The 15,393-nt window shown below is 44.2% G+C and overlaps 2 protein-coding genes across 3 annotated transcripts in view; one reads left to right on the top strand and one right to left on the bottom strand.

Moving 5' to 3' along the window:
- The window catches only part of PUDP (pseudouridine 5'-phosphatase), a 357,188-nt gene that overhangs the window by 295,485 nt on the left and 46,310 nt on the right, over positions 1-15,393 (top strand). The window lies entirely within an intron of this gene.
- Positions 206-1,078, bottom strand: LOC101288965 (homeobox protein Mohawk-like). Its single transcript, XM_033420180.2, has one exon. It carries the CDS (start codon positions 1,076-1,078, stop codon positions 206-208), a length of 873 nt encoding a protein of 290 aa, XP_033276071.2.

Genomic DNA, 15,393 nt, shown 5'->3' with positions numbered 1-15,393 from the left:
ATGCAAAACTGCATCCACAATCATTCTAGAAAGGGCAGGTTCCTCAAATTCAACATGTAGTCAGAGAAGGGAATCCAGGAAAATGAGGGAGTGCGAAGCTCTCTTCCGAAGCCCAGCCACGTGACAAAGCCAGAGGCATCTCCAAAGCCACAGGTGTGCCAGAAAACCAGGTGAAGAAGGGCTGCTGCAGCTTGAAAAAGTAACTTCACCACCTTAATACCTGGGTCCTCTGAGAGCTGTCTGTGCGATAGATGAAATTGCCTTCGGTTTCTGACAATGAGGGAGATACCAATTCCTCCTCAAATTCATTGGAACTAAAAGATCCTGAATGGTTTCTCTGCCTTGTCTTTCCCATCATGGCAGCATTTGTGACCATGACGTGTCTCAAAGAGTCGTTAAGGTAACGATTCAACAAGCTGCTCTTGTATTTTGGGGGCGATACGTAGTCCTCACTGGCCCGTGACTCTGGCCTCACTCCAGCTTTTATGACTGAGCTCTCACTTTTAATCACAGGTTGGTGACCTGGATTATTATAGCCTTCTTCATTCATGGGGTTTCGTGGAGGATTTTCTCCATCTTCAGAACATGAGTCATCACTGCTTACACTCAGCCGCTCAGCGTTTCCTTGAACATACTTATTGTACAACTTTATTCTTAAGGCCCACCTTAAATCTGGCTGTCGAACAGTATTCTTAAGCTGACGTCTTGCATTAGCAAACCAATTTGACACCTGCACTAGCGTCATCTGCGAGCCGAGCGCCAGGAGAATCTTCTCCGTCTTCGTGGGGTACGGACTGTCGCGGTGCTTGTGCAGCCACAGCTTGAGGGGCTGCACCATGTCCTGCGGGGCCTGCCGCTTGTGCCTCACCTTCCCGCCATTCTGCCAGGCCCCGGTCCTGCGGTGTCTCAGGCCCAGGTTGTCCTTGAGGGGCGCGCCGTCCGTAATGCCCACCTCGGGGAGAGCATGCGTACTGTCCAGGATGCCACCGTAGGGCCTGCCGCCCCACTCCCGCTCCGGAGCCCCGTGGTCCTCAAAAAGCGTGGCGCTGCTGAACTTGTTGAAGATGATGGCGTTCATGGCGTGCACAGGCAGGGCCGCACGACGCGGCCACAGCGCCTTGGGACCGGGCCGCCGGGAGCTCCGCAGGGCTCGGGTTCCTCCTCTTAGCCCCGGCCACCCAGCCCCCAAAGAATCTCAGCCTTTTCAGAGTATTTAACATGAATGGATATCAATCTTTGCCTTTTAATTGGAATATTTAGACCATTTACATTTAATATAATTTTTTATATGTTAGGGCTAAATTATGCTACCTTTTTGTTACCTCTGTTTTTCATTTTTCTATATTATTTTTTCTGCCTTCCCGTGGGTTGCTTGAATGTTATTTGGAATCCCATTTTGGTTTATCTATAGCGTTTTTAGAGTATCTCTCTATATAATTTTTCAGTGGTTTTTCCAGGTATTATATTATAAATTCATAACTATCACAGTATACTGATGTCACCATTTACCAGTTTTAGTGAACTGTAGAAGTCTTATCTCTCTTTACCTTCACCCATTTATATTATAATTATATTGTGCATTTTTTCATCAAACACTTAGAACCACATGAGACAATGTTCTAATTTTTGCTTCAACCCTCAAGTGTAATTTAGAAAACTCAAAAGGAGAAGATAAGCATCCAAATTTTTGCATATTGTTGTTTTTCCTCAGTGATGTTCCAGTATTTCTTCTTTTATCATTTCCCTTCTATTTAGAAAATTTCTTTAGCACTTTAGTGTAGGTTTGCTGTGGATGTATTCTCTTAGATATTCTTCATCTGAGAATGTCTTAATTTCCCTTTCATTCCTGAAGGATTTTTCAGCATCCAAAAGATATTGTGCCACTTCCAAGTGGTCTCCATGGCTTCTGATGAGAAATCTGCTGTCTTTGAATTTTTCCCCCTGTAGGTAAGGTGTTGTTTTTTGTGGCTGCTTTCAAGATTTTTCTTTGTGTTTGGCTTTCAGGAGTTTATTAAGATGTATCTTGGCATGGATTTTGGGGGGGTTATCCTCTTTGGTATTCATTCAGCTTCTTGAATTTGTAGGTTTACATCTCTTGTCAAACTAGAGAAGCTTTCGGCCGTTATTTCTTCAAGGTTTTTTCAGCCTCACCCTCTGTCTCTTGTCCTTCAGGGACTGTGTCCATTATGTTGTCTCTAATTAGGAGATACAGCTCACAGAGTATGCACAAAGAGGGATTCTGGTATCTCTTGGCTACATCTGTGTGAATCTTCTATGTTCCTTATACATAAAATATTTTGCTATCTGACCTTAGTTTTCTCTTACTAATTCTTTAAAGCTTTCACAGATTGGATCACTTACTAATTATTTCAGATCACTTTTGGGCAAAAAACTTACAAGGTCCTAAAAATATCCATTAAGGATTTTTATTGTCATATAAATCTGCAATATATTTGGGAAAAATGGGCATAATTAAAATGTTTATATTTTAAATCCTGGAACATGCTCTTTTGTCTGTTTTTACAAGTCTAATTTTATATTCCTTAGTAAAGTTTTATGATTTTCTAGATAGCTTTTACTTATTTCTTATTAAGTTTATTTCTAGATTTTGTTTGTGTGTTTTGCTGTTGGGATGGGGCCTTTTCAGGTAATATCTTAAAATTAGTTTGTTTTTTTTTTATACATAGGAAAACTTGTTTTTTTGTTATTTATATTGTATTTAGCCATTTTATGGAATCTGTAATTAATGCTAGTTGTTTTTCAATAGTATTTAGTCTCTTTTAGAATATTTCTCATACATTTCCTGCTTCCTGCCACAGATTCCCAAATTTTCAGCACAAAACAGATTAAAGCATATTCTGAAAGACAGGTAATAAACACAGTTGCCCATGGTCAATAATTTTGGCAAAAGCCTCATTTTAATTCCTCACTTGCTGATTCACAATTCACCATATCATATTAAAGGCTTTGGGAAGTCTTGCTTTAAACAGCCTTGTTTAACCCTGCTTAATCCGATGATTTCCATTTACAAGTCACACACATCAAAAACCCACTGAAAATGCATAGAAATCCTGCATAAATTGAATTTAGAAGAGAAGCATCTATTATCTTAAAATATAGAAAGGTCTCTCAAATCCATACAAAAACAGTGAACTCCCCGTTAGAAAAATGGGCAACTAACGGGAATAAGACCAATGGCTGATACACTATTTCCCCCCCGTGAGATTAACAACCCAAACCATGATGGTATCCAGCCTTGCCTTTGTTTCAGACGCTCTGTGGATAGAGTGGAAACGTCTGCTGTGCACTGAAATTTGAATTCTTTATAATTGCTTATAATTCTAGCCGCCCAGCCCACGATGGGGAACCATCTGCCTTGCATTCTGCTCCGTGAGCAGTTCGCCTCATCAGTTTGTCTGTTCCGTTGCCGTAGCAGGGATCTCTCTGTGGTTACTGCCCTACTTTCTGATGCCTGCGTCGTTTGACTGCCTGTTTTACTGGCCAAAGTGTCTGTTGTGTGTAAAGATGAAAGTTTTGCTGCACTCCGTGTGCGTGCAACAGGTGGATGGGGATCATTTTCTAGCTACCAACTACCAGCAACAGGAGAAAGCGTTGAAAGGATTCTAGAGAGAGGAAGACACCAGCCAATAATTTCCTAGTTCTGCAGTGGTTGGAGATGATAAACCTCCACGTAAGGAAACACCATGGTGCCAGTTCAGAGCTGCCGTTTCTTGTAAGCATCCTTGGCATGAAACAGGATGTACTCTCTCTGCCTTTCTGGAGGACAGTACATCAAGAGGTATAAAAATATCCATGACCTTTGATCCATAATTAATTACCCAGAAAAATATTCAGAGACGTCCACCATAATTTAAGTCAAGAAAATTCACAACAGTGTTCCCTGAAATAGCAAGGAAAAATTCCACAGTGCTCAATAATAAGGAACATTTCATTACAAAAGATGTAAATATGATAAAACATATGAATTACGATATATGCAGAGGTTATGTAATTATGTAGCTCAGGGGTCAGTGAACCTTTTCTGTAAGAAGCCAAATAGTAAATACTTCAGGCTTTAAGGATCATACAGTCTCCATCACAGTTACTCAACTGCCCTTATGGGGCAAAAGCCATCATAGTCAACGTGGAAAGGGATGGGCAGGCCGTGTTCCAATACAATTTCATTTATAGACACTGAAATCTGAATTTCTTATCCTTTTCATGTGTTGTGAAATATCATTTTTATTTTTTCAGCTATTTAATTTCAAGGTAAAAACCACTCTTAGCTTGTGAACTGCACAAAAAACATACTGGTCAATATTCCCTTGGGTTTCAGTTTGTTCTCCCCTTAAATAAAATCATGTTTTCAAATGCAATTTTACATGAGAAAACACTCACAACATAATATCAATTGGAAAACAGGTAGGATCTAAAACCATTTTTAGAATAATAAAAAGGACTTGAAAGAAATACCCAAAAATATTAAAATGCTTTTCTCTGTAGGGTGGCCTTTGAATGATTTTTATTCCCTTTGTACGCTTTTCTGTATTTGCTAAATGCTTTAAAATGAGTGAGCATTATTCTTGTAATAAGTAACGTTACTTTGAAAAATGTTCTTCTAAAAATTATTCTCAAGCTGGTTCTTTCTCCTGGCATTTTAAGGATTCATTTTCCATATTTTGAAATTTATTTCCTTTCTCCCTCATTTGTTTTCTTCTATCAGGGATGTTTGTCATCTATTTTGAGGACATCCTTCATTCATTTCCTTACTCATTCTTTTCCTGTTTTCCCCTCTCTCTCCCAACAATCTTTCTCAGGTATGACATTTTTCAAAGTTCTATTCTGAGCCCAATGGGGAAAAATATTAAACATATTCATTATATTGGAACTATGCTTTCCAACACCACTGATTTAATTTTAACATTTTAGGGACCAAGAGATTCCTCAATGTTGTGACCATGATGTTTTCAACAGAAAATTTAACCATGTCAAAAATGGTTAAAAATTGATTTCTCCTTAACGTGCACTGACCCCTGTAAAGTTCGTTGGGCCACGATTCCCTTGTCCGAGGGGGAGGAAGAATGGCTTTAAGTAGCTTCCCTTCTTTGCTGTGTGGCCTTCCTCTATTCCAAATCCATCTGCATCTCAATCCTGCTCCCCTAGGAGAAGTCCTCTTAGAATATTTTTAACATCCAATCAGAATATAGACCCACAGGGCTTCCCTGGCGGTGCAGTGGTTGAGAGTCCGCCTGCCGATGCAGGGGACACGGGTTCGTGCCCTGGTCTGGGAAGATCCCACATGCCGTGGAGCGGCTGGGCCCGTGACCCATGGCCGCTGAGCCTGCGCATCCGGAGCCTGTGCTCTGCAACGGGAGAGGCCATGACAGTGAGAGGCCCGCGTACCACAAAAAAAAAAAAGAATATAGACTCGCAGTCCAGGCAGGTGTCCCTGGGACATTCAGAAGTTATCTAGTCAAGTGGCATAGCTAGTTGTTTCCATGGCAAATGTTTCCTGAGGACCTGCTTTGCAGCAGACACTGTTCCAAGGACTGGAAATGCAGGGATGCACTCCTGGGCATATATCTGGACAATCCTCTAATTCAAAAAGTTACATGCGTCCCTGTGTTCATAGCAGCACTGTTTACAATAGCCAAGACATGCATGCAACCTAAATGTCCGTCAACAGATGAATGGATAAAGAAGATGTGGTACATATCCACAATGGAATATTACTTAGCCATAAAAAAGAACGAAATAATGCCATTTGCAGCAACACGGGTGGACCTAGAGATTGTCATACTGAGCGAAGGAAGTCAGCAAGACAAATACCATGTGATGTCACATATATGTGGAATTTAAAATATGATACAAATGAATCTATCTATGAAACAGAAACAGACTCATGGACATAGAAAAGAGACTTGTGGTTGCCAAGGGGGAGAGGCTTGGGAGAGGGATGGAGTGGGAGATTGGGATCAGCAAATGTAAGCTTTTTTTTTTTTAACACCTTTATTGGAGTATAATTGCTTTACAATGGTGTGTTAGTTTCTGCTTTACAACAAAATGAATCAGTTATATATATACATATATTCCCATATCTCTTCCCTCTTGCATCTCCCTCCCTCCCACCATCCCTATCCCACCCCTCCAGGCGGTCACAAAGCACCGAGCTGATCTCCCTGTGCTATGCGGCTGCTTCCCACTAGCTGTCTACCTTACGTTTGGTAGTGTATATATGTCCATGCCTCTCTCTCGCTTTGTCACAGCTCACCCTTCCCCCTCCCCATATCCTCAAGTCCATTATCTAGTAGGTCTGTGTCTTTATTCCTGTCTTACCCCTAGGTTCTTCATGACATTTTTTTTTCTTAAATTCTATATATGTGTGTTAGCATACGGTATTTGTCTCTCTCTTTCTGACTTACTTCACTCTATATGACAGACTCTAGGTCCATCCACCTCATTACAAATAGCTCAATTTCGTTTCTTTTTATGGCTGAGTAATATTCCATTGTATATGTGTGCCACATCTTCTTTATCCATTCATCCGATGATGGGCACTTAGGTTGTTTCCATCTCCGGGCTATTGTAAATAGAGCTGCAGTGAACATTTTGGTACATGACTCTTTTTGAATTATGGTTTTCTCAGGGTATATGCCCAGTAGTGGGATTGCTGGGTCATATGGTAGTTCTATTTGTAGTTTTTTAAGGAACCTCCATACTGTTCTCCACAGTGGCTGTATCAATTAGATGTAAGCTTTTATCTATAAGATGGGTAAACAGCAAGGCCCTACTGTAGAGCACAGGGAGTATACTCAATATCCTGTGATAAACCGTCATGGACAAGAATATATTTTTAAAAAGAATGTATATATGTATAACTGAAGCACTTTGCTGTACAGCAGAAATTAAACACAACATTATAAATGAACTATACCTCAATTAAAAAGAAAAGAAAGAAATGCAGGGATGGAGGAGATGGACAAGGCAGCTGCCCTGTGCAATCACACCCTCTGCTACAACCTCCAGGGACCTATAATCAAGAGAAGCTCAGGCTTCATTGCACTGTCAGCATTAAGAGTTGAGGTGCGGCCATAAACGAAGGAAATAGGGTATGTTCATGATGGTGCCAGAAAACCATGTCAAGAAGGTTGCAAATGAGGAGGGATGCTGGGAGTCCATGCTTTTGGTGGAGCCAGATAATGGCTACACAGTTTGCGTGTTGCTTGTTAAGAAAACCATGCATTGTAAGTCCCCACAGAGGGGCTCAGCCCCTTGTCTTTTACGCCATGGTAGGGGAGAGGGCGCGAAGAAGGAAGGGATAGGGCCCTGCAGGAATAATGCACGAGTTCAACCCCTATCACATGCTAGGACTTCCTATGAACTTTACAAGAACTATCTCACTGAACTGTCGAAAGAAGCATGGGGTGTCAGCACTGATTTTACACCATCTGTATTAATCACGGTTCGGAGAGAGAGATTTGTTATAGCAATTGGCTCATGCAGTTATGGTAACCAAGAAGTCCCATGATCTCTGCAAGCTGGAGAACCAGGTGCCATGGCGTGAGTGTTCGTGTCCTCCCCAAATTCCTATGCTGAAATCCCAATCCCCGGTGTGATGGTATTAGGAGGTGCGGCCTTTGGGCAGTGCTGAGGTAATGAGGGTGGAGCCCCCATGAATGGGATTAGCATCCTTATAAAAGTGACCCCAGAGATTTCCCTCACCCCTTCTACCAGGCAGGGCACAGCAAGGACACACAGGCTATAAACTAGGAAGAGGCCCCTCACCACAGCTCACCCATGCCGGCATGGTCTTGATCTTGAACTTCCCAGAGCTGTGAGAGAGAAATTCTTCTTGTTTGTAAGCCACCCAGTTTGTGGCAATCCGTTGCAGCAGCCTGAACTAACTGAGACACCAGGAAAGCCAGTGTCGTCTTTCAGTCCGAGTCCCAAGGCCTGAGAAACAGACGTGAGAGTTCCTGAGGGCAAGAGTAAGAGGATGTCCGGGCTCAAGCAGAGCGAGGGAAGTTGCCCTCCCTCTGCCTTTTTGTCCTATTCGTGTCCTCAGTGGATTGGATGAGGCCCACCCACGTTGGGGAGGGCCATCTGCTTTAATCAGTCTAATCCCTTCTAAACACCCTCACAGGCACGCCCGAAAGCAATGTCTCACCAGCCCTCTGGAATCCCTTAGCCCAGTCAAGGTGATACATAAAATGAACACCGTTCTTGAAATGAAAGCGCCAAGTCCTGGAAAGAAAGACTAACTTACCCTCGGTCACACAGCTGGTTGGCAGTGGGACCAGGACCCAGTTCTACTGTGGCTATTGTCATCCACGCCATATAAGAACTTGATACTCCACGACTTTACAGTGTGCGTCAAACCCTTCCTCAACCCCATGGCTCCTTTCAGATATATTTAAGTCCCATCGGTTAATGATCTTCCGTCATTACTCTGTGCCCAGTGTGAACTGTACTCATGCTTCTTTTTGCGATGCTGAAATGTCCTTTTTAAAAAGGAATGCCCCACAGGTAGTAGAATCTCTGTGCTAAAAATAAGGGAGAACAACTGTAAGAAAAGCAGAGTAAGAACATCATTTTGCCCATGAAGTGCGCCTGCCTCAAGGGAAAACCTTACATGACTTTGAAAACAGGGACTGGTTTCCAACCCACGGCTTTGCAGAAAGGGTCTTTCCTGACTTTGCCTCGGTATAAGTTTAGAGTGATCCAGGAGTCAACATGGAACCCACGGTCATCTGAATGTAGAACTTCCCCCAGGCTGCAAGCGGGATGGGCTTTGTCTCTGCCAAAGTAGATTCTTGGGACTCCCATGCTCAGGATTTAGCAAGGTCTACAGTTTAACAGGAAGGATGTGTCTGCTGGAGTCTTGGCAAACTGGTCATGTCAGATCTACCTCATTCAAGGGCTGAGGGTTCCTCTTCAAGTCAGCGTGAACCCACGAGACACCACCTTTCTTACCTTCCTTCCTAGCACTTATGGGTCTTCAGGACGACTAAAACCACAGGGGGATGATGTTGGGCAGAACCTCTAGGACTCAGAAGAAACACAGTCACTTCGTCACACTCGACCCAGGGACTGGCTGACAGACGGGAGTGGAATACACTTACTTCCAGTGGGTAGCAGGAAGCACAGATGAGCAAGTTTGACTGTTCTCTCTGCCAAGATAGAAAAGTTCCTTGACATGGAACCTGTCTGGCTGGTGCTCTGAAAACACTTCGTAGGAATGTCACGTGGCCTGGCAGTTAGATCCACCAACCTCCAGTAATTCCCCTAAAACACGTAAATGAATATCAGTAAACAGTATGCAGCAACACAAAAGGATCAAGGAGACGGGAGCTTCTGCCAACACCACACTGTGTTTCTGGCCACTTCCTTCTGAATGGACGACCAGGGTGCTATTGTGGACGTCAAGGGCATGCAGGCCCTTGGGCAAGGGCAAGAAGTGCCCCACGTTGCCATGGCAACACGGGAATCATCCACAACGCCACGGAACTTGCGGGCAGCACTGTTGTCAACAAAGCAGTGAAGGCCACTTGGTACGCCAACAGTAGTCGTGTGTGTGCATTTTGCATATTAAGCTCTCTTGGAGCTGAGGGGAGTGTCTGGAAGCGTATGAAAGGAATTGATCAGAAAAAAAAGAGAAAAGCAAAAGACAGAATCACCTAGGGACTTAAATGTCAACACACTCCATGCTGGTGGGTCTCAGCTGGGCACAGTTGTATCCTCAGGGGACATCTGGCAATGTCTGGAGTCATTTTTGGTCATCACACCTGGAGAGAGGGCAGAGGAGGTGCTAGCAGCTGTTACCGGTGGGTAAGTGTTGCTAGCCCTCTTATACAGGACACCTCCCTACAAAAAAAGAATTATCTGGTCCCAAACGTCAACAGTGCCGAAGTTGAAAACCCATGTTCTATGCAGAGAAGAGCATTTTGTGAGAACCAACTATATAATAAGTCTGATCTGTTAGAATCTATTCCCTATGAATTCATGGCATGATGGTGAAAACAAAAGAGTTTGGGCTGGGGGAAAAAAATGTAAGGAAATAAATAAAAAATAAAAGAAATAAATAATAAAAAATAAAATAAAAAATAAATAAATAAAAAATATTTTTTTATTAAATATAAAAGAAAAAAGAAAAACTAAAAGAAAACATTGCATTGATGTTAACTCCCAGTACGTACATAGGGCTTCTGAAACATATCGTTAGACTCATGACATGGGAAACCCCCAAATCTGGAATCAACCCAATGACACAGCTCACGAGAGAACGAGCGGATCTTTGGCTCCAGTCAGTTGATATGTGTGTCTGTAAAATTACCCTCCAGAGTCAGGGAGGACGTGTGTGTCAGAACTTCTGTCTGAGTAGGACACTCGCAGACAAGAGCAAGGCTCACATCCCATGTCATCTGTCCTCGGAGTAGCAGTTGTGAACGCCTTTTTCAGGACAGAGCCCGCTGCTTGGAATCGCTGTGTGACGCTTCCCTTTGAGGCCGGCCGCTTGAGCTACGATTGCAACAACCTTGCGGCTTGACTCATCCGTAGCTCTTTCCTCACTGCAGTTCGCGTCCGTGTCATACTGCCGGATGCAGCATTTCATCATGCCTTTGCCACGCGCCCCATAGGTACCTGCGTGGTGCAGCTTCCCAGCAACTTTGCCCAGAGCCGCTGTCATCATCTGGCTACCGTCTCATCCAGCCTTGGTCTGACCCAGAGCCAGTGGCTTCCTGAGGGCTCAGCTTCCATCCACGTAGACGGACACGCCTCTAGAATTTTGGTCGTGAGTCTCCCTTCGCTCTGTGGGAATTGATTCACAACGTGGTAGAAAATCCATGGCAGGTCTTTGTCTCACTCTCCCACGGCACATCATGTCTTTCACCTCGACTGTATGAAGGATGCGTTCCGAAATGTCAGCCATGGCTGCTAGCCAAGCAAACGATGAGCTCGTTTGCAGTGTTTGCTGTTGTCTCATGACTAACCGAGGTGGCTTGACACTGAGTTTTTTCAAGACAGGTGTTTCTCTGAGAGCTTAGTGTGTGGTCTTGGCCATCTTTAAATTGACACAATTATTTACTAAAGCCGTTCCTGTGAAAACGTGCCTCTCAGTAAATCCGTCTCAGCACCAGAGAAAACAGCTCTTAATTATCCACAGAGAGTCTCTCCTAGAACGTAAAAAAGGTATCCATCTTGGGAATTGACAGCTTCTCATCTAACTGAGACAACTCAATGGTGGAAGTGTTGGATGTCATGGGAGAGGGATTAAATTGGGTCAAAGGCTGGTACATGGAACTCAGAAAAGAAAGTCATATGACCTCACTTGTTCCAGACAGGTCCTGTCAAAGTGAGAGAGTGGCATGGACATATATACACTACCAAATGTAAAATAGATAGCTCGTGGGAGGCAGCCGCATAGCACAGGAAGATCAGCTCGGTGCTCTGTGACCCCCTAGAGGGGTGGGAGAGGGAGGGTGGGAGGGAGACGCAAGAGGGAGGAGATGTGGGGATATATGTATACGTATAGCTGATTCACTTTGTTATAGAGCAGAAACTAACCCACCATTGTAGAGCAATTATACTCCAATAAAGATGTTAAAAAAAGAAAGTAAAAAAAACAAACAAAAAAACAGGTCCTGCCTTTCATCAGGTCAGAACTTACTGCTTACTGAAATTTAAAATTTATAATTTGGGGATTAATAGGCATACGTGCATCAGCTGACATTGTTTTCCTGCCGAATGACATGAATCCCTATTGTTCATTCAAATGGATGTGTCTCATTTTGAAGGTCTGCCATTTCCTGTATAACCTTGTTCTGCCTTTGGAACTCATACATCAAAATAAAATAGCTGGACTACCCTGGTGGCGCAGTGGTTGAGAGTCCGCCTGCCGATGCAGGGGACACGGGTTCGTGCCCCGGTCCGGGAGGATCCCACATGCCGTGGAGCGGCTGGGCCCGTGAGCCATGGCCGCTGAGCCTGCACGTCTGGAGCCTGTGCTCCGCAACGGGAGAGGCCACAGCAGTGAGAGGCCCTCGTACCAAAAAAATAAAAATAAATAAAATAAAATAAAAGAGCTATAACCCATTGCATCTCTTGCACAGGCACTTATCACACTCATCATTTCTCCCTGAGTTTTCTTCCAGGAAAAATAGTTCATCTCCCTTGCTGAGGAATTTTGGGCTCATTTGTATATCTACTCTCTGACTGGTCCAGGTTAGCCTTGCTGCCCAACCCGCCCTCCCACTTACCATGGAAAGTTTATTCCCTTCCGTTAGGTTCTGCTCCCAAGCCTGTCAGTTCCTGTAATCCACATTTGTCTGTTTCCTCTGCCCCATAATTTCTTCAACCCTGGCTAAAATCACCATCTTGCTTCTCTACCTCTAACTGCAGAGCGTTCTGGGGGCTTGGTATCGTACCACTCTATTTACCTCTAACTCATAAGGACCCCCATGCCATCAGCAATCCTCACAGATCTATGACCTTTTTGGTGTCTTGCCAAGTAGTGGTTCCAAATCCGCCTTTCTTTGCTCCGGGGACTCAGGCCCTATTCGTCCCTCTACCTTCCTCTGAGTAGAATGTACTCCCTACTTCCGAGAGAACGTAGGATGTGTTGGGATGACCTTGCTCTGTGGTTTGCTGCTCTCCCTTGTCCTTGTCTTTATCCTACAACCTGCAACTGTTCCCACGTTAACTTCTTCCCTCTGCTCTCATGGATGACTCTCCTTTGGTGAAGTAGTTTAAGTAGAGGGATAAAGAAAAACCTGCATGCGAGGTTGTGAAGAAGGGGAGGTTAGGAAATGGGAAGATGAAGTATAGATTACCCTACTGGGACTCTGGACAGAAAAGAAAGAATGTAGCAGCTAGACAGGGTATAAGATATACAGTTGATGCTTGACCATAATTCTCATTTTCTAAACCTCTCATGAGGCTGCAGAAACACCAGTCACACTTCTGCTTAAGTGCTCAGCTAAATTCTTCCTGCCGTAAAAATATCTTGCATAATTTATAGGTTTTTCACACTTAAAATATCACTTATACAAACATGGGGATTCCTGAGATAAAAGCAAGAAGAAATACCCATCTAAGCATGGCTGATAATGGACTTTATATATCTGGCATCTCTTAAAGGGAGATGAAAGGTTGCCCTTCTATCTTGAAAAATGATAGGCCCTCCCAAAGATTCTCCTTAGCTAATGAGAATTTTGGCTTCATGCTATTTTCTTTTCTGTTTTTTTTTTTTAAGGACGTATTCAGTGTTTTCATTGCTAAAGCATTGATGAACAGGCTGTTTACTAAATAAATTCATAGAATGGAGAGCTGGAGGAGATAATTATGAAAACATGACTAGGGACCAGAATATTCCTCCATCGACAGCTACCGTGGTTTCTTTATTGGATACCAGAGACTTTGCAAAGGGCTTGGCAGAGTGAGTCACGAACAGAAATGATGAAGAACGCCAGACACGGGTTCTGATTTCTTCCTTTTCTTTCAGCGTGTGAAGGACACCGCACGCCTCCTTGAGGTCTTTACGCTAGCGTGGCACCGTTGCAATTGTGTCACCAACCTAGAAGCTCCACAGGGCGTCGCTGACTGTGGCAACTGTTCAGACACGATCTCTGCGTCCCCTTCCAGTCTCTCGGTTCAAGTGGTTCCTGGGTTAATTACCAAACCACAACTGATTTAAACAATTGCGCCTGGCGTGCCTACAGCGCATCTTATCGTTGGGATGGAAACCTCCCATGGTTTCCATGACACTTCTAATGTAATTGTTTCTTTGACGGAAACACAAAACCCCACCATTTCCAGCAAGGCAACCAGCCGTCAAGGATTCCAACAGAGAAATACAGCTGCTTGAACTCAGATCTAAGTCAGCAACTCTCATCAGGCACCTGACGTGTGGAAGATGTCACACTCGGGTGTGGGAACCTGTCAGGGAAGCAGAGAATAGGGACCTCACGTGTGTGCTGTCTTTGATCAGGAATAGCAGTGTCTATGTGACCCAAAGTCCCCCCATGAGATGCAATTACCCAGACACATTCAACGTGATGAAAACATTCTTTCCAGGGCTGCTTCCCTTTTATACATTTTACATTTGGTAAACGCAGACCGAGCCTTTTGCACATGAATGGCTCTGTGCTCCAACAGGATACTTGCACTAATTCCCTGCATGTAGCCTTGACCTTGTCAAGCCCCTGATGGAACGAGCTGGCTGCAGACATCCAAGAAGGACACCATCCATCACCTTCACATATTCTCACCGTGCCAAGTACGCCCTTTTAACGTCACTACTCATTTTATACCGGACTCAGGCTTCTGCCGTCTGCCCATGCTTTAGTCAATAGCTGTTTCGTAATCGAATCCCATGCCTCAGGGCAAAAATCATAGCTGGAAGAAAAGGGAAGAAGAAAAGTAATGCATGACATCTCTGTGGTCTGTGACCAGTTTTGTGTGTGTGTGTGTGTGTGTGTGTGTGTGTGTTATGCGGGCCTCTCACCATTGTGGCCTCTCCCGTTGCGGAGCACAGGCTCCGGACGCGCAGGCTCAGCGGCCATGGCTCACGGGCCCAGCCACTCCGCGGCATGTGGGATCTTCCCACACCGGGGCACGAACCCATGTCCCCTGCATTGGCAGGCGGACTCTCAACCACTGCGCCACCAGGGAAGCCCTGTGGCCAGTTTTTAAGGGCAATTTTCACAGTGTGGTGAGAGGGTTCCAGCGTAAGAGATGATGCTAGTGACTCGACACGTTCATTACGTTCCAGGATGCAGGAAGCTGATTCTCAAGTGGCTTGTTAGACAGAGGAGTTGTGTGGTTGCAGAAATATCCCATAAAAGTCTCGCTTCCCGCGTCATAAGCAAAGACATCGTGGGAACAGAATATCGAACGTGCACCTAACACTCAGCATTCATATGAAACTCATCAAGGTTCATTTACTGTTTCAGGACCCTCAATCGTCATTTATTAATTGTTCGCCCGGAATGAGTCCCTAAGTTCTTTCCCACCACTCCTCTTTTCCATCTCCCCTGCGATGTAACTTCAGTTGCTATTCTCACCTGTCTAGACCATCACGGTCTAATCCCCGCCCGCTTCTCTCTCGTCCCCTTGTTCTTTCATCAGGTCGGCTTCATCCCAGCACTCCCCAGTCCTGGGGCAGACTTCTCATGGAAGGAGAAAATCATCATTATCAAGGAATAACCTTCCTTGGTTTTGCATGTCTCCTGCAGAACAATCTATACCCATGTCCTTTCTTCTTTCTGGTCTCTGGAGAACTCTGGACCAGAGATAAGAGTCTCCCCGTCTGCTCTGTAATTTCCATCACGTTGCAGGATGGTCCCCGTCCTTCATCTTCTTCGTCTCTCTTATCGCCAACCTTTTTAAGAACGG

The sequence above is a fragment of the Orcinus orca genome, chromosome X (genome assembly GCF_937001465.1).
Source record: "Orcinus orca chromosome X, mOrcOrc1.1, whole genome shotgun sequence".
Lineage (NCBI taxonomy): Eukaryota > Metazoa > Chordata > Mammalia > Artiodactyla > Delphinidae > Orcinus > Orcinus orca.
The sequence above is the reverse complement of the archived record's forward strand: the minus strand, read 5'-3'. Positions and strand labels throughout refer to the sequence as shown.

What these genes read in the sequence shown, in the direction of transcription:
- LOC101288965 (XM_033420180.2), bottom strand. Translation starts at nt 1,078, where the DNA reads ATGAACGCCATCATCTTCAACAAGTTCAGCAGCGCCACGCTTTTTGAG.